At 53.1% G+C, this 23,843-nt stretch overlaps 1 protein-coding gene across 1 annotated transcript; it reads right to left on the bottom strand.

Moving 5' to 3' along the window:
- Positions 1–6,916: 6,916 nt before the first annotated feature.
- Positions 6,917–19,858, bottom strand: COMP (cartilage oligomeric matrix protein). The gene is made up of 19 exons (XM_031948178.1): positions 19,545–19,858; positions 18,558–18,643; positions 18,275–18,326; positions 17,236–17,408; positions 16,980–17,117; positions 15,170–15,244; positions 14,750–14,908; positions 14,218–14,322; positions 13,596–13,703; positions 13,267–13,426; positions 10,838–10,956; positions 10,401–10,453; positions 10,083–10,276; positions 9,756–9,934; positions 9,528–9,576; positions 9,239–9,435; positions 8,371–8,543; positions 7,878–8,017; positions 6,917–7,624 (listed from the first exon to the last, which is right to left on the bottom strand). Exons 1-19 carry the CDS (start codon positions 19,621–19,623, stop codon positions 7,578–7,580), a joined length of 2,286 nt encoding a protein of 761 aa, XP_031804038.1. The 5' UTR covers positions 19,624–19,858; the 3' UTR covers positions 6,917–7,577.
- Positions 19,859–23,843: the final 3,985 nt, after the last annotated feature.

Here is a 23,843-nt window from a genome sequence, read left to right as displayed (position 1 = left end):
TGGCCTTAATAAAATAACCCATCTGGATGCAATTCTCAGACAAGGCATTGGGGACCATCTAATTTAGCCAATATCTATCTGTCTGTCTATCTCTCTCTTTCTCTCTGTCTCTTCTCTCCTCTCTCTCTCTCTCTCTCTCTCTCTCTCTCTCTCTCTCTCTCTCTCTCTCTCTCTCTCTTTCTCTCTCTCTCTCTCTCTGGCTCTCTCTTTCTGTCTCTTCTCTCTCTCTTTTTCTCTCTCTGTGTTTGGTCCCTTTCTGGAGGTGCGTGATGTAGAAGGGGATGACAGGCACAGACAGGGATTCCTTGTCTCCAACCCCAAAGACAGAGGCAGTCCTGCTATTTGTATTAACCCTTTGAGAAACTGAATGTCACACTGGGTGCCATCTTGCTAACACTCTGAAGATAGATTTTGCTGCCAGGATATTCCATATCTTGCCCACTGAGCATCCTTTCATCACTGGGATAATAGGTGAGATCTGATGAATGGTTTGATAAAATGTTTTATTTTTTTCTTTTTGTCACCCATGTTCCATGTCTGGAAAATTTTTAGTTTGGGGCTGGTTTTGAATCTTGGTGAATGGGAAAGGTCAGAGAAGGGAGCAGCAGCACTAGGGACTAGCATGGAAGTTAAGGAAGGGGCTTCGATTTTTAGCTGCCAAAGAAATTAAAGCTGCAGGACCACTGCTCCCAGCCTGAGACAGGAAACAGGAGCCTCAGCCACTAATGAGGGAATTACTTGAGTGGAGAAAATGAAACCATTTGCTTTTGATTTGGGTGCCGAGGACATTTGAATGACATTCATTCTCTATCTCAAAGGGTTAATTCCCACACTCTTGCCCGCCAATGGATTTCTAGTTGGTTTTTTCTAACATTCTCCCAGGAAAGACTGTTGTGTTTGCCAACTTTTTTGCAAAAAAGCAACCAACCAATGGAAACTGCACTCTCATCATGTAGAAAATACTGTGACTACAAAGAGACCCTGTAGATTTTTGCTATTTATTACCGTCTAGGAACCTGGGGTGGGAGGGGGTGTTGTTTTGCATCATGTATATAGTACTGATGTCTGCATTCTCTGTAAACCTGGATCGACACCGGCTGACTTTTGTGCCGCCTGCATGAGACCTGCATGGGACTGGAGGCGGCAGCAGGACACATGTCTCAGGGCTGTGCCCGCATGTTAATAAGCTTATGACCAGTGTCCTGTGCTGCTGCTCAAAACCTTTTCCTGGACAGAGGGAACTCCTATAAAAAAGAGTTTTTTTGGAACTCCTCCTAGAGAGAGAGTGGGTACTACTCTGGCTCCTATATTCTTGAGCCAAAGCTGCCCAAAACATCCAAGGTGGTGGAGCTGGCAGGACCCTTAGAACACAGGATGTCAGAGCTGAGAGGACCCTTAGAACCCAGGATGTCAAAGCTGGGAGGGCCCTTAGAACCCAGGATGCCAGAGCTGTGGGGGGAAAATTAGAATATAGGGAGTCAGTGCTGCTTTTTGGAGGGAAGCAGTAGAACACAGGATGTCAGAGTTGGCAGGGCCTTAGAACACAGAGAGTCAGTGCTGGGAGGAATTTCTAATTTCAAATTAGCAGGAAAGGATCTTTGTGATTTGGTGATTCAATTCTAGTTCAACTTCCCTTACTTAATTGAGGTCCACAGGAGGGGGTCGCTTAGCCAGGTCAAACATTTTCATTAGTGACAGAGCCAGAACAACCGCTCAAGGCCTGTTTTTCTCCACCTCCCCTGCTAGAAGTTTTAAAATGTTTTTCTTAAGGGAAATCAACAAAACCAATAACCCAAATTCCCCACCCCCTGCTTCCCATACCCTTCAAAAGTCAAGACCCTCAGGTCCTCCAATGGAACCATGGTGGCTAACTAGGTGCTGAGAAGCCTTTTCTGCAAAGTTCCAGGGCAAACACTGGCCCCCTGGGAAGACTAGCCATCACTGTCTAGCCTGTCTCTCTAGCAGAGCTCTCCTAGAAATACAGGGTCATGAAATAATCGTGGCATTTGGGAAGCCCCGTCTGTCACTCTTGTGTCCCTGGGCCATGTGGTACAAGGTAGACATAAGGCTGAAAAATGCTGCCCCTCCTCTCTCCCTCCCCTCTCATCAGGCTTTGGATTTCCAGCATCTTTGTGGCTTGTCTGTCTGCTGGATTCCATATTTTATAGAGATCCTTCACGCCTGTGGGGACACTCTTGGGCCACTGATGAATTCCCTTAAAAAGAGACAGCCTCCTCCCCCCAAATAAACAATTTCTTCATACTTTTTATTGCTTGTATTATAGTAGGGACTTGAGCAACTCTGGGAAGGCAAGGGGAAGGTTGGCGGAATGTTCCCTGAGGAGCATTGAACTCTTCAACTCATCTTTGCTAATGAACCCACAAATCCCCTACCCCCAACATTTCTTTTCCCCATTCTCCGAGTGCTGCTCATTAAGGACACAGATGTTTGTTTTTTCTAGCACCCTGTACTGTGGGGAACACAGAGATGACTGACTAAGGTGTCTTTCCCTCAGGGAGCTGAGAAGCCAATGGGAGGATTGTTATGTAGACAGAGCCAGCCCCTTCCTTCCTGTGGATCTGCTTTCTGTACTTGCACAGGATTGAGGAAGGCAGCCCGGTCAGGGAGGTGTGGGGGACGTTGGGGGACAGTATTTCATGAAGTACTTGGGCAGGTCTGACGCAGTGGAAGGTTAGCCGGACAGCCCCCATCACGTGGGAGGACATGGCAGAGGTTACCTGCAGAGGTCTGTGGGGTAAGAACAGTGGAGATCAGCCACTGTCTGCAGAAACAGCCGGGGGAGAGGGGGGGCATGCTGACACAGAGATGAGTTAGTTTGGATTCAGAGGAGCCGAATTCAGATCCAGTGAGTTTAGGCAGATGGTTTGCTTTCGTTGGGTCTAAGGGTCTTCTGTAGAGAGAATCGGACCACAGGGTCAGGAAGATCCCTTCTGGCTTTGTCTTGTGATACATCTGTCACCGCGACTAGAACAGGCAGGAATCGGCAGCCTCCTTGAGCTCTGGGTGAGAGGCTCTCCCACCTGGGAGCTGGCAGGTAGGGCTGGAAGGCAGAGTTCTGGGTAGAGGTGCAGCTCACATGTGAGGATGGCCCTGCTTTCCTGACACTTTCCCCACAGCAGCCCTTTGCGGTGGGCCAAGAGCCGTTGGGAGCCACCCCCATCTACAAGGTTCAGTGCTGGGAGCTGGGCTTCAGACCTAGGTCTCTCCTCCAAATCTAGTCACGTAGTGGACTGTGTCTGGGTCGGGCAGGATGGGCTTGAATCCGTCCTGACAGCTCCACTGGGGCCATTGTGAGGAAACCAGTTCTACCAAAATCAGATTGGCAAAACCCCTGGTGAAGCAGCCCTGGACCACAGACTCCCTAGGGTCCCCCCCATCCTCGAATCCTGTGATCTGGGCGCCTCTCCTAACTTCCGAGGCATCCTTGTCTAGCCGAGAGCTGAGTCCCTTAGGCTGAGCCTGCCCTGCGGGGGTGGGGGCAGAGAAGGCTAGCTTTGGAATCGGGACTTTGGGGTCAATTCCAGATCTGCCACTTGACATCCATGTGGCCATTGACAATCTCTGGGTCTCAGTCTGCTCACCTGTACCTGAGGCCCTTGCAGATCTAAACACGACTTCCCCCCCCCCCCCCCCCCCCCCCCCCCCCCCCCCCCCCCCCCCCCCCCCCCCCCCCCCCCCCCGCCTTCCTGCTGCACTCACTGACATCAGTCGGACCAGTTTTTAGGGTCCATCTTGAGCTCCCTCTCCAGGAACACAGAGAAAGGGCAGCCCAGGCTTTTGTCCTAGCCTTACCCTCAATTCCTCTGGAGAAAGAATCTGGGAGCTGGGTGACCCAGGCCCAAGCTGAGGAGGGGGAAAGGGGAAAAGAAACTCTTGTTCCCATGCCCTGTCTCCTTTCCTTTTCTGGGACAGCTGACACAGGGCTGCTGGGGTCCACGTGGTAGCTCTGGGAGCAGAGGGTTCTGCTGCTTCCTCTGTTCCTCATGGGTTAAATGAGGATGTTGGACTATTGATCCCTAAAAGGCCTTTTCCCCCCTAAATCCTGTGAATCACAGTTTCCTTCCCCCCAATGGCCAAATGTCCCCAGTACAGTCTGCTGAATTATCCTTGCAAAAAAGGCGATCCACTCCTCTTCCCCACCCACACTTGCCTAACTGGTCATTTTTACTGAGGTCTGCCTTGACCCCAAGAACTCAGCCTGCTGACTGGGACAGCCTCCTGCCATCTGTCTGAACACTGATTACAGTAAAAGACCCTTTGACAGCAGTGGGTGCTGTCGGGCCTAATTTCCTTGAGCTCTGGGGAGCCCCTTTGGCACCCCAACCTGCCCATGGGATCCTTTGGTCCTGAATAATCTAGGCTTCTTCCCTGACAGGGAACACCACCGGCCCCTTAGAGCTGCAAAGGCACTGGCCATCCCTCATCCTCCTCCCTGAAAGGGAAGCCGAGTCGAGGGTCCAGGGACAGCTCTGTCCTCCCTGGAGCTCCTTCCTCTGGCCTCTCTCATGCCTTATGTCCTGCCCCTATTGCTGCAGGAAGCAGCTGGCATCCTGACTGACAGCCCTGCTCCCCACCCTCCCTTTTGCTTACTTGCTGGTACCAGCCTCAGTCCTTTCACTCTTCTGACAAAGGAGCAGTGAGGGCCTGCCCGCTTGGGGTCCAGGCCCAGCTGATGGGAGCCAAGGATCCAGAGCTGGCCAGTGCTGGGGGGGGGGGGTCTCAACCACAGCCTGGCGCTGAGGCTCAGGGACAGAAGGTCACTTGCTCAGTGCCCTTCAGACCATAGGTCCGGAGCCAGATTTGAACCTAAGGGTTCCTTCCTTCCCCTCGTCCTGGCCCTCTTCTCCGCGCCAAACTGGCTCCTTTTGGGTTACCAGAGCATCCTGCCTTACTGGGCCTGGCTCAGTGGGTGGGACTGGCCCACCACTGCCCTCTGAGCTGCCCAGGTGAGCTGGGAGGCTCGCCACATCCTAGTACCCTCTCGCACAGGAATCTCCAAGTGCCCTCTTGCCCTGAGCGCCTCAGCATCCAGGCTTGCCGGGCTGGCAGCATCCGCAGCGGGCAGTGCCCCTGCCTACGGGATCTCCCAGCGCTGCTGTCCTCCTAGTGGCAGCTCCCAGAACTTCAGTCCTGGCCCCAAGAGGGACCCTTCCCCCCAGGCCTGGCCTTGATGACCCCAGTGCGGTTACTGATCCATTAGGTCGACCCTCGGGCCCTGGCTTGGGCCCCTCCTGACCGAGCCGGCCACAGGCGTCCCCTCTCGGTGTCAGGGAGGGGCTGGGGGTTAGGAAGGCTTCCTTCCCCTGTGGGGGGGTGGGAGGGGGCGACAGGAGGGCCAAAGTTCTGCTGAGGAGAAGAGAGAGCCCTTGGGGGGCAAGGTGCAGGCAAGCCGCCGGCCTTGTTTCCCTGCCCGGGCCTGGGACTTCCGGGCTAGGAGGTGGGAAAGGCTTGGACCTGGGGCCGGAGATTCCTGCCTCTGATGCGGCTCCGTGGGTGATTTGGGAAAAGTCCCTTTCCTCCCTGTGCTCTCCGTTTGGTCTGTAAATGTCGAAGGCTGGGCTTGCCGGTCTTTTGCTAAGGATCCTCATGTCTCTGACATTCTAGAATTCTAAGGCTTGGTTCCGGTCGGCCTTCTAAGAGGGAAGCCCCGCTTTCAGGGGAACTTGCCCATCTGCTAGCTCGCATGGGCCCCCAGCCTCATGGCACGCCCGCCACCTCCAGAGAACCTCCAGGGGTGGAAGCCTATTCCCTTTTCTGCCCAATAGCCACCCTTCGTGCTGAGGCATTGCGGGGCAGGCAGAAAAACAAAAAGCCCTCGTTTATAAATAAGAGAATCAGCCCCCAAGGATAAATATATCCTTCATCCCCTTCTCCTTCCCTGATCTTCTCACCTCAGCTGGACCTACATGCTGAGAGCTCAGAGGATCTGTACACTTCCTTGCTCTTTTGCTACAAAATTGGGGGCTGGTTCTCCCCATTTTACCAATGGAGCAACTGAGACCCAGTCAGTGGCAGGAACTGGGTGAAAGGGAGAGTCATAGGTAGAACCCACAGTCCTAATCCCACCAAGTCCCACCCCCCAATTCCTCCTCACACTGGTAAGGGACGGGCCTTTACCCCCAAGGGAATTAAGGTGGTATACAGCTGGGCCCATGGGAACAAAGAAGAGGAGACCCCAGCTCAGTCAGGCGAAAGGGGTACACGGGGGGATTTCCTCCTCTTGTCCTGGGAGGCCGGAGACTTCCCAAGGGCAAGGCAGGCAGGTCTTGAAGCCCCAGTTCCCTGGAGCTGTTGGTCAGGCCTTAAACTACTATTCCTCAGCCCCTGTGGCCACATCCAGAGAAATGGGGCTGGTTGGTATGACCACCCTGACCACCTCTACACCCCTCACCCTATTGGGAAGGGCTCCTTCAGGTGCTGACCTTGCCCCTTCCCAGACCTGGGGCCGTGCCGGCTTGGGAGGGGCTCCATTTCACCCTGGCTGGCTGGGGGGGCTGGGAATAGGTCAGTGTTGGTGCTGGGCCCTGCCCTTGTCTCCTTGGGACGGGAGGGGAGGCCCCAGCTCCCCCAGCAGCCGGGTGAGGAGTCAAGGACCCAGGTGGTTCTGTTAAGAGTCCAAGACCATCCCCAGGAGTCCTGAGCCCCTGATTGCCTTTGGCCAGCAAATGGGAAAAGGAATCCAGGGGAGGAATGGACAGGATTCAGAAATGGCCACAAGCTGCCCCTCTTGGAGGGTCCACAGCTCGCCTGTGCACTGAGGACTTGTGTCTGGTCTCACTGATATATGCAAACCCCTTCTGTCCGCCGTCTGCACCCTCCGGCCCCCGGGGCTCCAGAGCTCTCTGGGCAGGTAGAAGTGGGAGTTTGGAGGTGGCCCCCTCTGTGTCCGCCCCCAGGCCAGGCTGCAGGCGCCCGGCCGGCCTGGCCCAGCCCACCTGGACTGTACCCGGGCTCCCGGCCCCCCCACTTCAGCCCCATTCTCTTTTTCCTGTGGACGCTTTGTCTTTGTATCTTTGCATTCTTTGTAAAGGAAATGTAATAAAATTCAAATGTTTTCGTCTCTGGCTCGTCCATTTTTCCTCTCTTCTGGCTTCAGCCTCATCCACACGGACACGCAGGGGGTGCTCACATGTAGATGCATGCATATATAGGCCCGTGGTGGCCCACGGGCTCGTAAACCGGAAGCTGGGGGAAGCCACAGGGGGAGGGGGGGCGAGAAGTGGTGGGCCTTGCTCAGTGTCCCCCTCCCCACCCAGCACTGACCACCACAGCAGTGGGAATGAACTGAGGTCTTTATTGTCCTTCCTGTTTGCTCCCTTCCCCCTCCACAGGGAGGGGGTGGCCACCCCCACAGGCTCTCCCTCATCCTTCTTGCAGAGAATACAGGGCACTGAGGATGTTGCCGTGGGTTGTTGGCTTTGCCCTCGGGACCCGCTGCCAGAGGGGCTCCTGCAGCTTCGGCTCCTGCAGCCCTCGGGGCGGGGGGTTAGTGGTGTGTAGGTAAAGGGGTTGGGGGGCATTGGCCAGGAGCAGGTGGCCACCCCCTTCCTCTGACTTCAGTTATGTTGTAGGCGATAGGTCTCATAGTCCTCTGGAATCGTGTCTGCAAGAGCAAGAGACCGGGGACCACTGAGACTTGGACCAGTATCTGCCCCCCCCTCCTGGGAACCCCAGACCCAAGTCTTCATTTGGCCCCCGTAGCTACTGCGTCTTGGGCCAGGAGATGCTTATGGGGGTTCCCATGATCCCCTTCTGGTGTGCCGCCTCTGCCCAAGACTCTGGTCCATATCCCTTCCCTCCCACCCCAGGACTCTATCCCCCCACCCATCTCCCCCAGTGCCCCATCCCCTCCGTACCATTACATCGGTAACGGAGATTGGCCCAGATGATGTTTTCCTGGGAAAAGCAGAAGACGCCGAGACGGCCTCCTCGCATGGTTGTGTCCAGTACCACGTTACTGTCGGCCACAAGCTCAGGACCCTCATAAAAGCGGACCCTGGAATAGGAGCCCAGGGCTCAGGCAGGTCCCTCAGAAACCATCATTCTCCCTACCCCCATAGCAGGAGGAAGATGGAGTTGGGCAAGAGGTGAAGAGAAGTAAAGAGCAGAAGTCGGAAAGGGCTGCGGAGGAAGGGACCAGAGTTCCCAGAGTTACGGACTGGCTCTGAGGTTCAAGTTAAGGATTGGGGGAGTCAAAGGTTACGATCAGAATTGGTTCCAGTAGGACTGGGATTGCAGCTAAAGTTAGGGGAGAAAATAAGGGTTAGCATCAGGACAGATTAGCCCCTGAAGGTTGGATCGGAGTCGATCAAGGTGGAGGCTGGGTCAGGATTGGGGTTCAAAACTCACCGGATGTAGCCCACTTGCGGCCGGTGCTGCAGGAACCACCGATAGGACGTCTTGTCCTTCCAGCCCACATTTCTGGGGTCCTTCCAGAGGAGCTTCACCTGGTCGTTGGTGTCCCCTGTGTGCCACAGGGCGTTCCGCAGCTGCTCTCCGGGGCCTGTGGATGACTTCACCGCCTGAGCCCCAACACACAGAAATGCCCACGAGGTGAGATGTGGGAGCCCTGACTCCAAATCCCAGCCTCACTCCTCATTGCCCCTGGGACCGTGAGCAAGGCACTCAGTGTCTCTGGCTCTGTCTGCTTATCGGTAAAATGGTGGGGTTGGATTGGACGCCCTCCTCCTAACTGAGAGCCCGAGACCCGGCCGAGAGGGGGTAAGGAGGGGGCAGAGACGCTTTGTTCCCCACTCAGGCCTTGAGGGAGGGATCAGGATGCCTTTCCATGACCACAGAGAGGGAGGATCTGGGAGGACTGAAGCCCCGTAGCTTTGGTGGAGGGAGGGCATGCAGTCTGCAGGTGAGAGCAGGTGTTTGGTTAGAGTAGGGCAGGAGGAGGAAGGGAGTTCCATGGCCCTGGAGCAGCCAATTTGGGAGGGAGCAGGCGCGGGCGGTGCCCAGGGGAGCCCAGCCAGTGGGGAACCACTAGCAGGAAGATTCGGTGGCCTCAATTTAAGTTTTAGGGGATGGAGAGAGTTGGAGCCTTGAAGGTCCTCTGGGGACCTGTGGTTTAGAATGGCCTCTGGGAGGAAACGTTGGGCGCTCGTCGCAGGAAGGACCGAGGGAAAGGGGGTCCCCGGGAGAGGCTCAGCAGTCCCTGGAGCGTGTGAGGGTCCCTTCTCCAAGGGGGGCCCGGGATGCTCTGAGAGCCCACCTTGAGCTGGATGCCGGGTTCAGCCACGGCTCGGAAGGGATTCGCCTGCCAGTAGGTCTGTTCCATCTGCTTCCACATGACCACGTAAAAGCTGGAGCTGTCCTGGTAGCCGAAGATGAGGCCCGCGTAGTCATCGTCCGTGAGCGTGTTCACGTGGAACGTGCCTTCGAAGTCCACGCCGTTGAAGGCCGTGTAGCCTGGAAGGGAGAGAAGGCAGGGAGGGCACTGGGCTGAGCCTCGGGGAAGCCCCAGCTTGGGCCCCAAAGCCCCGGCCTCTGCCCGGCCTTACCCACAGCCAGCCCGGGGTCGCTGTTCATTGTCTGCACGATCTCCATCCCCTGCAGATGGTGGGAAGGAAAGGGGGAAGGGAAGAAAGGAAGACTGAGGCCCGACTCTGGCCCACTAGAGCCACGCCCCCTTTCCAGACACCCCCCCCGAACCACGCCCCCTCCTTTTAAGCCACGCTTCCCCTCCAGACCCCTCATAAACCAATTCCCAGTCTTGGGACCCAGCGGACCTGGTTGAGGACCACCCAGTTGGGGTCTATCTGCGCATCTCCTTCTGGATCTAAGACCACCGTCTGGAAGGCGCGGAAGTCCGTGAGGGTGACTTCTGCGTTCTCGGGGCACACGTCGATCTTGTCCACGACCTTGTCCGCATCGAAATCGCCCTGACAGGCGTCGCCCACGCCGTCGCCTGCGGAGCCGGGAGGATGAAGCCCGCGGCTGAGGTCCCGGACCCCCGCTCTCGGCCTCCTCTCTCCGTCCTGAACTCCGCGCCTCCCGTCGGGAGCTCCCCTCCCCTGCCCCCGCAGACTCCTCTCCCCCTCCCACGCCCATCTCACCATCAGCATCCTCCTGGTTCGGGTTGGGGACGAGGCGACAATTGTCCGGCCCCGGGGGGTGGCTGTCTGGGACTCCATCATTGTCGTCGTCGTCATCACAGGCATCGCCCAGCCCGTCCTTGTCGGTGTCCTGCTGGGAGCTATTGGGCACGGTGGGGCAGTTGTCCCGAGAGTCCTGGTGACCATCCCCGTCTCTGGAGGGAGGCAGGGCCAGGTCAGACGGGGCGGGGGCGGCCGCCTCCTACGGCCTCCCTCGCTCCCGCCCGCCCCTTCTCCATCCCCATCGCCCTCCCCGCGCTGTGTCCCCCGCTTCCTTACTGGTCCTGGTCACTGTCGCAGGCGTCCCCTACCAGGTCGTGATCCACATCTTTCTGAGGAAACAACCCACACGGTATTTGGAGCCAGCCGCGGCCTGAACTCCCACCTCATCCTCCTTTTCTAGAGTTTCTAGGAACTCTGGGAACTTTGCTTTGTGGTAAAGACCAAGGGCTCATCTCACGGAGACAGGGGGCGGAGGGAATCTGCTCTGATCAGGAAGTGGGGAGGGGTCTAACCTGGTCCTCACCTGGAGCTTTTAACCTGGTCCCACAGGTTGAGGGAGGGGGAGACTAACCTGGTAGGGCGGCGAGGGTTAAAAATTCTGACGTGGTTCGGGGAAGCGAGGGGAGGGGCGGGGGCTTTCCTGTGGTCAGAGACCGGAGGGTGCTAACCTGATCTGCTGTTGTGGCTCCCATAGCCCCGGCCCGGAGACTTACCTGGTCAGCATTGCCTTTTTGTGGACAGTTATCACAGGCGTCTCCCACCCCGTCTCTATCACTGTCCCGCTGGTCTGGATTGGGGGTCCGGGGACAGTTGTCGGCAGCGTTCCGGATCCCTGAAGAGAAAAAGAGAGATGTTACCCGAAGGATCAGGAGGAGCCGGTGCTAGGGCCAATCTGGGGGAGGATGTGGGAAGGCGAAGGAGGGAACCCCCGGAAATAAAATGGAGGATGCTGGGAGTCTGGTGGATCAGCCTCTTGGGCAGGTCAGACTCTTTTCCAAGTATTAGTTTTCTCATCTGTGAAATGGGAGGGATAATGGCTCCTACCTCAGATAGTTGTGGTAAGACTAAAACATGAAAGCACTTTGCAATCCTAAAGCATGACATCAATATTATTAATATATAATAAATATTATTGTTGTTAGATTATTACAAATGTCTAGTGTTTTTTTTTCAAATTCTTAAAAATCACTTTTCATATATTGTGCTTCCTCTTGAATTTCAATACTATTTCACTCCTTTTGTTTACACCTGCTACATGTTCTTATGGCCAAAATATCCAACAAGAATTTATTAAGTACTTAATGTATTTGAGACACTTGTGCTGCATGTTGTAGGTACAAGGCAAATATATAAGTCTTTGCCCTCAAGCAGCCTCCAAGTCTGGGAATCTGGATTGCATTCCCAACATTCCCCTAAAACTCACCGTGCATCCTAAAGTGCAGGAAGCTCAACTCCAACTTTTGGCTGTTCCTAATATCCGTAATATCTAACTGACATTAATATATAACCTTTTAAGGTTTGCCAAGTGTTTTGTGTGTGTTACTTCATTTGTTCCTCACAACTCTGGGAGGTGTTATTATCCCCATTTTACAGACAGCTAAACTGAGGCGGGTGACATGCATGGTAGGCTCCCGGAGCTACTAAATCTCAGAGATGGGATTTGAACTCAGACTTCTCTCCCTCTCTACTTATGAATCTGTACACTATTCCAGTGAATCAGATCTACATCCTCCTCTCTTATTTGTCAGATTTATCCTTACATTCCTTAATATACAATTTCTTTGTGTGGGATCACAAGATTTGAGCTGTCAGCTCTATTCTAACCTCAGAGACCATCTGGTACAGCGCATAGATGAAAAAGATTCATCTTTACACTCCTAATCTCCCTCCTGATCTCCAGGCTCCAGGCTCCAGGCTCCAATCTCCAATAAGATGTGTTGAACAGATGTCCAGTAGACATCTGCAACATAACTCATTTTCCTCCTTTCTTTTGTCTCCATCCACTCAAACCTCCTCTTACCATCAAGGACCCTGCCATTAGTTCCTCACATTCAGAATCGACTTCATCCTAGACCCCTCACTCTCATGACCTCCCAACTGTATTTAATCTATTGCAAGACCTGTTGATTTCATCTATTTGAGTTTTGTAAGATCTCAGTCACCCCAAATTAAGTCCAGGCCTCTAGATGTGGCCAGACCCTAACAGAGGACAGTGGGAACTCAGGCTCTTTAATCCTTCCTGCCACCCAAGTTATATTCACTTTCTGGGCCACTATATCACACTGTGAACTCATATTGAGCTTGCAGACCACTAGAACCCCCAAATCTTCGGATGAACTATGGTCTGGCCACCACCATCTCTCCATTGTGTACTTGGGAACGTGAGTTCCCACTATGCTTGGACTAGTGAAGTAGCCTGCTCACGGATCTGTCTGCCATAAGTCCGAGTGTCCACTACAGTCCATCCTCCATTCAACTGTCAAAGCCATCTTCCTCAAGCCGTCTTCTTACAAATCTCTGCCGGGGTCACCTCCCCTATAAAATAAACTCCAGGGGCTCCCTATTGTTTGTAGGATCAAACATAAAATTTTCTGATTTTTAAAGTTCTTCATAAAGGGGTCCCTTTCTACCTTTCCAGCCTTCTTCCATCTTACGTCCACATACTCTGAGCCAGTGAGACTGGTCTCTGGGATGTCCCTCTCACAAGACCTCCCAGACATTCTCTCTGGCTGCCCCCATTCCTGGCTTCCTTTAAGTCTCAGCTAAACTCTTCCCTTCTGCAGTAGCCTCTGATCTCCCTTAATACTAGCTTGCTGGTGCCTTTCTAATGGAATCCGCTCAATTTAGTTCATAGACACACTATCTGTTATTTATATGTCGTCCCCCATTAGACTGTAAGATCTTTCAGACCAGGGATCAAGTGTTTGCTGTTCATTGTGGCTCAGCGCCTGGTATACAGTAAGCACTTAATAAATGCCCTACGGCAGTTTGTTGACAGACTCTTTTCTGCTTAACGTCCTATCATTTTTGTGGGTCTGAGTTCTAACCAAAGGGCCAGGGGAGGAAGGAAAAGGGGTCGGGCCATTCCGTCAGCCTCTTATCCCCCCTCCCCTCCCCCCCCCCCCCGCCGGCCAAAGCTCACGGTCCCCATCGATGTCATCATCACAGGCATCCCCCCGGCCATCGCTGTCCGTATCCCTCTGGTCGTCATTCTTCTCCGTACGACAGTTGTCGCAGGCGTCCCCCCACTTGTCCTCATCGGTGTTTCGCTGGTCTGGATTCCGGACCAGGACGCAGTTATCCTGGAGGGCGGCGGGGAGGAGGAGATGGAGCAGTGCGTGGCTGCAGCGCCCCTCCCCTCCCTGTCTCCCCTCCTCTTCCCCTCTCCCCTCCTCTCCCTGTCTCCCCTCTTTTCCAATCTCCCTCCCCAATAGCGAATTTCTCGCTTCCTTACCCCACCCCGCGTCTCACCTGCTCGTTCAGGATCCCGTCCCCATCCGCGTCTGGGTCACAGGCGTCCCCGATGCCGTCTTTGTCCACATCCTCTTGGCCCGAGTTGGGCACCTTTAGGCAGTTATCCTGGGGGAGGATGGGGGTGTGAGCTGGAGAGGGAACAGAAGCCCAGGGACTGGGGCAAAAGCGCAAGAAACGAAGAGGTGGGATGGATGAAGAAACCGCTTCAAAAAAGTCGTCGGCACCAGGACAGGTCGGGATATTAGGAGGTATGTCCAGCTCACAAACTGACAAAGATCTAGGGACTTCCCTGGGCTACAAGTTGCAGAGAGAGACATTTCAGCCTAACTTGAAGACCCCCTAATAATCAGAGCTGGCCAACGGTATTATGAACTTCTTGGACAGGTAGTGAGCTTCCCATCACCGAAAGTCTCCGAGCGTAGCCTGGATGACTTCTGATCAGGGATATCGCCGAAAGGAATCGTACTTGGGTGGAAGCTGGGAAGAAGCCTGCCCACTTCTGGGATCCTCTTCAGGATTGGAAAAGACTGAGAGGGAGGAAGCCTAGGAATTCTGGGCCACTAGGATAAAGGGGCCAGCCAAGAGGACAGGAGGGGGAGGGGCCCTTCTCCCAGCTCACCTTTCGGCACTTCCTATCCGGGCACCTCAGCTTTTCGTCCGGAAAGCCGTCCAGGTCGGTGTCCTTACCACAAACGAGCCCATTGCCAGCCCAGCCCACAGCACACTGCGAGGGAAGAAGGGGCTCAGCTGTCCTGCTGCCCAACGCACTCCCAGCCCTGCCCCGGCTTCGTGCGTGCTCAGTTACACACAAACACACCCGGCCTGAGCCTCCTCCGCCCCCCCAGCCCTCAGACATTTCCCTTCCCTCTCCTCCCCCTCCTCTTCCTTGCCCACTCCCTCTTTGAGCCTGATCCAAAGCCTGCCCTCCAGGGCCAGCAATCAAAGCGCCTTACACATAAGTGCATCCCTTATACGCAGGTGTAGACACAGCCCCCATCCCCACGCTCATCCTTCCCTCCCCAGGGTCCCTCTGGCTTTCCTAGGACCCTTCTGTGGCCCTGACCCCGTCCTCTCTTCTCAGAAACCAGCACCCTTCCTAATAACACTCCCTGCTCACATGCCCTCCCCCAGCCCCTGAGCCCAAGTCTCACCACACATGACGTAGAGCCGTCCCTCTCCAGGATACAATCAGCATTTTCATGACAGGGACTGGGCTCCCCATTAGGACACATCCGTTGGGTTTTCCTCCGGCAGCCAGAGGCCTGATCTCCCACAAACCCTGGCTTGCAGGGCCCGCACTGGAAGGATCCCTGCCTCAGGACCCAGGGGAAGAGAAAGCATCAATGACCTAGCCCTTCCTTCCCTCCCATAGAACTCGGGGTCCCTTCCTTTTCCCATCTCCTCCGGGGGCATCCCCTACTCCTGCTGCCCTTTCTCCCTTTCCCAGAAAGGCCTGACTCTGTTTTCTCATTTTCCCTCACCCCCATTTCTCCATCCTTTAATTTCCCTTTTCCCTCTTGCTCCCTCCCCTCTTCCAGCTGATTCCCTTCCCTCTGTCCTCGGTCCCTCACCCGAGTATTGGTGCACATAGAGTTGGGGACACAGTTGTGCTGGCCAGTCTCACACTCATTGATGTCAGTGCAAACCTGGAGTGGGAAGCATCAGTCATGATTATGTCTAAAGACCCCAAATTCTCACCCTTCTCCTTTCCCCAACTCAGAGCTAGAAAAGGCTTTAGAGATAGTGTAATGAGACCAATACCCAAATAGGAATCTTCTCTACAACACTCCTCTGTTCATCTCATCTCCTTTTGAATACCTCTAGTAATGAGGAACTCACTTCCTACAAGGTAGATCATTCCTTTCATCTTTAAGATATTTTTCTTATCTATTTTAATTCTACTATTATTTGATTCATTCCCAGCTCTCCAACCCCATGATCTCCTACTGTCAGGAATTTCTATTGATATCTTTTTTCCCTCTGAGGCAGTTGGGGTTAGGTGACTTGCCCAGGGTCACACAGCCAGGAAGTGTTAAGTATCTGAGATCTGAGGTCAAATTTGAACTCAGGTCTTCTTGACTTCGGGCTGATGCTCTATCCACTACACCAACTAGCTGCCCCTCTACTGATATCTGAACAGGCTACTCAGACTTTATGTTCCTCTTCAAATCTCCCTCCCACAGGCTACAGAGACATCATCTCAAAACCTGATTTTGCTTCTCTGCCTCCTAAAGAGCCTAAAGATGCCCATGAGCCAAAGGAAAAATCCCAGATTCTTCAGCCTACTTTTCAAAGCCCCTCATGCTCTGAGAGCCCCTCTGACTCCTCCCTTTTTCTGAAACACAGTTCCAGTCACTGTTCCTTTGCACTTTGCAACCTTCACTCAAGCTGTCTCTGCTCCCTCCCAAAGAAGATTTTATTTAACTGTCAAAATCTAACTCATTCAGATGGGTGAGATAACCCAGCCAGAACATGGAGGCAATCGGTGTAAAGGTTCCAGCCCAATTCCTCAAAGCCTGGCCCAGTACAATCCTTGGGCTGAAAATCAGGAGACCTGGATCCAAATAAAAGCTTTGCCATTGGCTAGCTGTGTAGCCCTGAGCCTTGAGGACATGATCTATAAAAATGAGGTGCTTAGACTTTGACATTTCTACAGGTTTTCCCAGCTCTTACATTCTGTTATAAGATCCTTTCAACCCTGACACCTGGGTTCTAAGGGCCCTCCTAGTTGTGACATTCTGTGTTCTAAGGGACCTTCCACTCCTGACATTGTGTGTTCTAAGGGCCCTCCCAATTCTGACATGCTGGGTTCTAAAAGCCCTCCCAACCTTGATATACTCTGATCTTAGGGCCCTCCCAGTTCTGGGTTCTCAGGGCTCTCTCATCTGATATTCTTTAACCTATACAATGGTTTGCTGTCATTTAATACTTTTCAAACACTCTCATGACAAACAGGTCTTTCTTGGCTCTGTAATTTAGGAATGTTTTTGTGGGGGAATTTTAGTAGTGATTCCTGTTTCAAACAGGGTCTGGAGTATATGACCTCTGCAGTTCTTTCCATTTTGTGATTCTATGACTCTAGAAACTTTGAATGGAGTAGGACCGGATGTAAGGTGCCTCTGCCCTTATCACGCCCTAATCGCAGAGACTCTTGTCCCAGAAGCTCGTATGAGAGGCTGAACTATTCAGCTAGCACAGGAGCTGGTATGAATCCCTGGAGGGTCTGGACTTGACTTTTAACTGGAGGGGGTGGGATGTGAGTTGTAGGGACCCCACCCAGACCCATGCTCAAGGTAATGAATCCACGAGGGCTCCGGGCCCAAGTTCAAGGTGATGGACACAGACACTCCCACTCTTAGGGACATGAATGGGGACACTTACCTGCTTGTTGGCCTTGGCAAAAGCCAAGCCCACGCCCTCGTGGGCGGGCCCGCTGTACCCGGGAGGGCAGGCTTCACAGCGGAATCCCGGGCTGGTGTTGATGCAGCGGACCCGGGGGTAGCAGGGATGCGCGTTACACTGGGGGGAGAGAGTGCTACGTGAGGGGCGGGGCAGCGGCCGAGGACTGGCGCAGCCCCCCCAGGGCGCATCTCCTCCCCGCAGAATCCCTCCCGCCCTCAGTCCAAATCCAACCCACCTCGTTCACGTCCGTGCAGTGGGATCCGTTACCCGAGTAGCCCGGAGGACAGGGCCCACAGCGGAAGCCGCCGCCCGGGGTCTCGGTGCAGGTGACGCCGGGGAAGCAGGAGTCGGGCTCGCAGCTTCTCTGCGGCCGCACGCTCGTCCACGGGCTACTCACGGGCTGCATGCCTGGAGGACCAAGGGGCGAGCGGGGCAGAGCCCCGTCAGAGGCCACACCCACGGCCGCCCGCCGCGCCCCCGGCCCGCCCGGTCCCGGGCTCCGGCCGCACCAGGTGCGAGGCAGCCTCTGCCGCCGGGCCTTCCCCTCGGATGCGGGTTCTCGCTCTGTGCCTGGGTCTGTCTCTTCCTCTCTCTGCCTCTATCTCTGTATATCTCTATCTGGGGCTGTATGTTAGTCTGGGTGTTTATGTCTGTCTCTCTGTCTGCTTCTGTGTCTGTCTTTGTACCTATTTTTCTTTGCAGGTCTTTCTCTCACGTCTCTTTCTGTCTCTTTGTGCCTGTGTCTCCTTTCTGTACCTCTGCTTTTATCTATTTGTGTGCCTGTCTCTCTGTGCCGAGGGTCTATCTCTGTGTTTCTCTGTCTCTCTCTTTGTCTCTCTGTCTCTCTGTGTGTCTCTCTCTGTCTCTGTCTCTGAGTGTGTGTGTGTGTTTCTCTCTGTGTGTGTTTCTCTCTGTGTATTTCTCTGTCTGTCTCTATCTCTGTCTCTGTCTCTCTCTCTCCTCCCTTCCTCCCACTCCCACACACACTTTGGTCTAACTTTCTAACTTTCTGGTGATCTAGCTTTTTAGTGTCTAACTACTCTTCTCTTTCCCCCTCTTTTTATCTTCCTCTCCCTCTCCCCCTTAACTTCTAGGTGTCTTCTCGTTTCTCCCCTTTCTTCTCCCTTCTAATTCTCCATTTCTCCTTCCTTTATCTTAACTCTCCTTCCCTTGTGTCTTTTGACCGTTCTCCCTGTCTTTCTTCCTTTCCATGTCTTTTTCTCCATCTCTGTGTCTGCCCCCCCCCCAAATATTGATATCCTTTGGGCCCTCACCACAAGCATCACACTCCATCACCGTATTCTTCAGGAAGGTGATTTCTTTAATCTGGAAGCAGAGATGAGGAAGAGAAGTTGTGGGGCGGGGATTGAGGGAGGTTCTAGTAACCACAGCCTACCTGGAGAGAAGGATGCCAGAGAAGGGAAAAAGAGTTGCGCCGCGGACCCCCCTCCCCGGCCCGGGTCATGAAAAGCTAGCATTGACTGTTTCCATTCAGGAAGTGGGAGGAAAGGAAGCCCTGGGGCTCTGGGAGACCTGGGAGCCCGGCCGGCTCCTCACCTGCTGCTTGAGAAGTTCCCGCACCTCCTGCAGTACCAAATTGGTCTCTTTCATCTCCCGAAGCATCTGGGGCGCCACGTCTCCCCCTGAGCAGAGAAGGGCGCCGTTGTAGTGCTGGGCGGAGTCTGGGGGTATTGGGGTATCGGGAAAGGCTTTGGCTTGGTAGGAGGAGCTACTCCTGATAGCCTTCGGAGGTGAGATAGGACTCTATCTCTGGGGGGAATCCCTGGATCCTTAGGAGGGGCCAGGGACTGTACTGAGGGCTCAGCTGCTCTGGCTGGGGGGTGGGGGGGGGAGAAGGGGGAGCCAGGACTGAGGTGATGATTAGAGATGGCGATGGTGGACGGGGCTCCCTTGATGGGAGCAAGAAACTGAAGCTCAATTCTCTGTCAGGTAGGCGGAAGCCCGAAACTCAGCTCCCCTTCAGTGTGGCCCTTCCCGTCCCCCAACCACATCCCTATCCCTCAGCCTTTGGCCTGGGGACTTCTTTGGGTTCCTTAATCGTGACGTGCTAACTTCGGGGGCTGGCCGGGCTGCTTGGGTTCCCCTGGTATTCCTGACTGAGGTGGCCACGACTGGTTTTGGAGCTGGAGAGAATACCCCTCCCAGGGGTCTGAAACGCTCCCCAGCTAAAGTGGTTCATAGAGGGCAAGGATGCTGGGCCTCCAAGGGCAGCAGGTTGAGCTAGTCCTGGGAACCTCACGGGCACGGAGGCTGTCCCTACACCCTCACAAGCTACCGGGGTTCGGTGAATTTTGAATCAAGCCCTTAGAACCACACCCCCGTCCTGGCTGCAGAGGTTTGGGGTGTGGTGCGAGGGTCCCCGTTAGCATTTTCTAGGAGCTCCCTCCGAACTCCTTGGAGTATCCCCAGATCCAAAGCTTAGGGCTGGAGGGGACCTGAACGTGTCAGTGGGACCTGCCCAGCACGAGCCGAGCAGCCGGCTCCAGATGTGAGGGCTCGAGGCGCCCCCGGACCCCCGCTTACCCACTGGCGCCTGTCTCTGACCGCTGACGAGGTGGCAGACGAAGGCGAGCAGCAGTCCACGGGAGGGAGATAAGGGCATGGCTGCGACTGGGGCCGCGCCCGGGTCCTGGAGAGTGGGGGTCTCTGCGGAAAGCGAGGGGGGCTGCGCCGAGCTCGGTCCGACTCCGGCTCCGGCCCGGGAGAGATCCCGTTAGACTTTAGACGGCGGCGCCTTTTCTCCCTGTGCGCTCCCTCCCCGCGCTATTTATGGAAGGCGATCCTCTCCTCCTTGGCCCCGGGTCCGGGGCGCCGGACGTCACGTCGGGACAGCCCAGCCCTGCCCAGCCCCTGCGCCGCTGCAGACTTGCCAGAGGTAAACAGGCGGCGGTGCAGTCATCGCAGGAGCTCCCCGCCCCGCCCCACCTGGCACTGCCTCGGGGGACGCGCTGCCCTCTCCGTTTCGGGCCTCGCTGACCCGGAGTTCCCTCCATCCCATCGCGCTACCGTGTACCCTTCGGAGAGGAGTCTCCCGGAGCCACCGATGAGCACCTGGCGCCCCTGCGCCCACCCCTTGGGATAGAGGCTTTCCTCCCTTCCACCGCCCGAGCCCCTGCCAACCCACCAACGTGGGGACAGCTGAATGGTTCAGCTGAGCTGGCAGCAGGGGGCGCCGCTGGTCACCCTCTCCGGGGGTCAGGGAGGGTGGGCTCCCCTTCACATTCCCCACCGCCCCCAGACCTGTATCTCCCAGCTCCATAGGCAACCGGGCCAGGTAGACGGATCCCTCTGGAGACACTGAGAATGCCCTGGTTCAACAGACCCGGACTGGGAACAGGCAGCTTCATCCCTTGATTCTTGGCACTGCTCCTTTCCCACTATGGAGAAGAGTAGATTGATCCTTGATATGTCATTATCACTGGAACCACCAATCTCCCAGTGTCCCAGGCTGAACGCCAATCCCCATCCCTACACAGAGACACAGAGAAAGAGAGATAGAAACAGAGACAAAGATAGAGACAGAAACAGAGAGACACACACAGAGAGAACCTTGCATCCAATCAGTTCCCAATTCCTGTTCTTTGGCTTTCTTACAGCTGCCTCCCAGCCCTCTTTCTCTACAACCTGGAATATTGAATCCACCTCCTGATGGACCTCTCCATTTCCCCCCACTCTCCCTATCTAACCCCAACTAAGAGTCATCCTACCAGAATCTCTTCATTCTATCCCCAGGGCTTGTATGCCTAGCTCATAGTATATTCTTTAAAAATATCCATTGATTGATTGACTGAAACCCCGATTACCTGCATCAGTCCAACAACTTCCATGGTTCCCCATGATCCACTGGAGAAAGTCCAAATTCTTCCATATGGCATTCAACACCTTCCACGGTCTGACCCTAAAATACTTCTCTAACTTAACTTCCAACTGCTCTGCTCCCCTTCAGGTCATATATATGTTCTATAAAAGGAGCTTTTCTATCCCAGCCTACAATATCCTCCTTCATTCTGGCTTTGCCTGTTGAAATCAGGCCCATTTTTCAGTGCTTGGATCCATGCCATTTCCTCTAGGAAGACATTTATATTCCTACTGTAGCCTGCCTCCCTTTCACTCAAGCTAGATGCCATCTCTTCATCCTTTAACCTTTAAAACATCCCTTGTTTCTCAATTTAATTTGTCCCAACTATATTCTGCCTTGTATTTAAATTCTGTATGTCTCATTCTCACACCATGTCAAACTTGTGCAAGGACCCAGCTTGCAGTAAGGAAGAGTTGAGTTCAAATGCTACTTGTGTGACTCTGGGTAAATTACTTCACTGCATCAACCTTTGTTGATTTGTAAAATGAAGGGAATGACATTCCAAAGAGCAATTTGGAACTATGTCCAAAGGGCTATCAAACTGTGCACCCCCTTTGGTCCAGCAGTGTCTCCACTGGATCTGTATCCCAAAGAGATCATAAAAAAGGGAAAAGGCTCCATGTGCAAAAATGTCTGCAACAGCCCTTTTATAGTGACAAGGAACAAGAAAACGAGTAGCTGTCCATCAGTTGGGGAATGGCTAAATAAGTTATGATATATGAATGTTATGGAATATTATTGTTCTGTAAGAGATGAACAGCAGGCCTCTCAAAAAGGCCTGGAGAGACTTACATGAACTGATGCTGAGTGAAATGAGCAGAACCAAGAAAACATGGTTCACAGCAGCAAGATTATGTAATGATCAACTCTGATGGATGTAGCTCTTTTCAATAATGAGGCGATTCAGGCCAGTTCCAATGGTCTTGAGACGAAGAGAGTCATCTCCATCCAGAGAGAGGCCTGTGGGAACTGAGTGGATCACAATATAGTATTTTCACTTTTTTTTGTTGTTTGCTTGCATTTTGTTTTCTTTCTCATCTTTCCCTTTTTGATCTGATTTTTTTGTGCAGTGTGATAATTGTGGAGATATGTATAGAAGAATTGGACATATTTAGCATATATTGGATTACTTGCCATCTAGGGAGGAAGGAAGAGAGAAAAATTTGGAATACAAGGTTTTGCAATGGTGAATATAGAAGACTATCTTTGCATGTATTTTGAAAATAAAAAGCTATTGTTTAAAAAAATTAAATGAAGGCGTTGAACTCAATGGCTTCTGAAGTCTTTTTCAGCTCTAATTTTATGTTCCTATGAAGAATGAGAGTCCCATAATCAGACTCTGAACCAGAGGTTCAATTTATTCATCTCTCTTCTTAACTCCTTCATTGCTCAAGCACCTGATTATGAATTGGAGAAGGGTTATGGAGAGAAGAAGAGTGGAAAGTGAGGGGATCTGGGAGAGGGAGAAAGAAAGGCTTTGGGGGGAGAAAGATGAGAAAGAAGGAAAGGGAGGAAGAGAACTTGGGAAGGAAAGAGAAGATGAAAGAATGAGGAGGGGAAAGATATGGAAAAGTAGGAAGGAGGAGGGAAAGGAGATTAAAAAAAGAAGAAAGAAGGAGAAATGGGGAGGAGATAGGAGGGTGGGCACTGGATTGGAAGGAAGAGGAGGTAGAGAGAGAAGAAATAAGAGGAATAAGAAAGGGGAGAGAGGGTGTAATAAGGGAGAGATAGGAGAATGGCAATTGTTCTCAGAGAAAGAGAAGATTGAGCAGGAAGGAAAGAGAGAAAATATCATTCAATAAACATTTATTAAGCTCTTAGGTTCCAGGCACCGTGATAAGCCCTAGAAAGCAGCAAAAGACAATTTCTGCCCTCAGGGAGGTTCCAGTCCAATGGAGGAGACAACAAGCAGATGTGTATAAACAAGCTATATGCAGGATCAATAGGAAATCATTAACGCCAGAAAGGCACTAGAATTGGGAAAGGTTGGGGAAGGCTTCCTACTGAAAAGGGGATTTGAGTTAGGATCTAAACTGGGGGAGTCAGTAGATAGAATTGAGGAAGGCATGGGAGACATCAAAGAAAGTACCTGGAGCCTAGAGAGAGAGTGTCTTATTCTTGGAACAAGCAGGAGACCAGTGTCACTGAACTGAAGACTATATTGTGGGTAATCAAGTGAAAAAAGAATGGAAAGGGGGATAGAGTATAAAAGGCTTTGAATACCCAAACAGAGCATTTTGTATTTGATCCTGGAGGTAATAAGGAGCCACTGGAGTTTACTGAGGGGGATTGCGGTGGAAGGGGTGATGTGCTTGAACTTTAGTCATTTTAATGTCTACAATAGGGAGAGGCTTAAGGCAAGTGACCCTCTCCCCACCCTAGCAGACTATAATAGGAGTGAGGTGATGAGGGTCTGCACTAGAGGGATGGTCCAGTCAGAGGAGAGAAGGGGGTGTATTCAAGAGATGTTACAAAGGTGAGATCAACAGGCTTTTGCAACAGCTTGGTTATTGGGGAAGAGGAGGGAAAGAATCCAGGATGATTCTTAGATTGTGAGCTTCAAGAATGGGAAGATGGAGTTGTCTTCCACAGTAATACAGAAAGCAGGAGGTGAGGAGGGTTAGGGGAAAGATAATGAGTTCAGTTTTGGACCTGTTGAGTGTCAGATGTCTACTGGAATCCAGTTGGAGATGTCTGAAAGACAATCTGAGATGAGAGACTGGAGGACAGCACAGAGATTAGAGCAGGAAAGGCATGTTTTAGAATCATTAGCATAAAGATGGTAATTAAATCTGTTGGAGCTGATGAGATCACCAAGTGAAATAATATAAAAAGAGAAGAGAAAAAGACTCAGGACAGAACCCTGTTAGAGGCAATGATTAGAGGGGATAATCTGGAGAAGGATCTAGCAAAGAAAACTGAGGAGGAGCAGTCAGAGAGGTAGGAGGACAACCAAAGAGAGA

The sequence above is a fragment of the Sarcophilus harrisii genome, chromosome 1 (genome assembly GCF_902635505.1).
Source record: "Sarcophilus harrisii chromosome 1, mSarHar1.11, whole genome shotgun sequence".
NCBI lineage: Eukaryota > Metazoa > Chordata > Mammalia > Dasyuromorphia > Dasyuridae > Sarcophilus > Sarcophilus harrisii.
The sequence above is the reverse complement of the archived record's forward strand: the minus strand, read 5'-3'. Positions and strand labels throughout refer to the sequence as shown.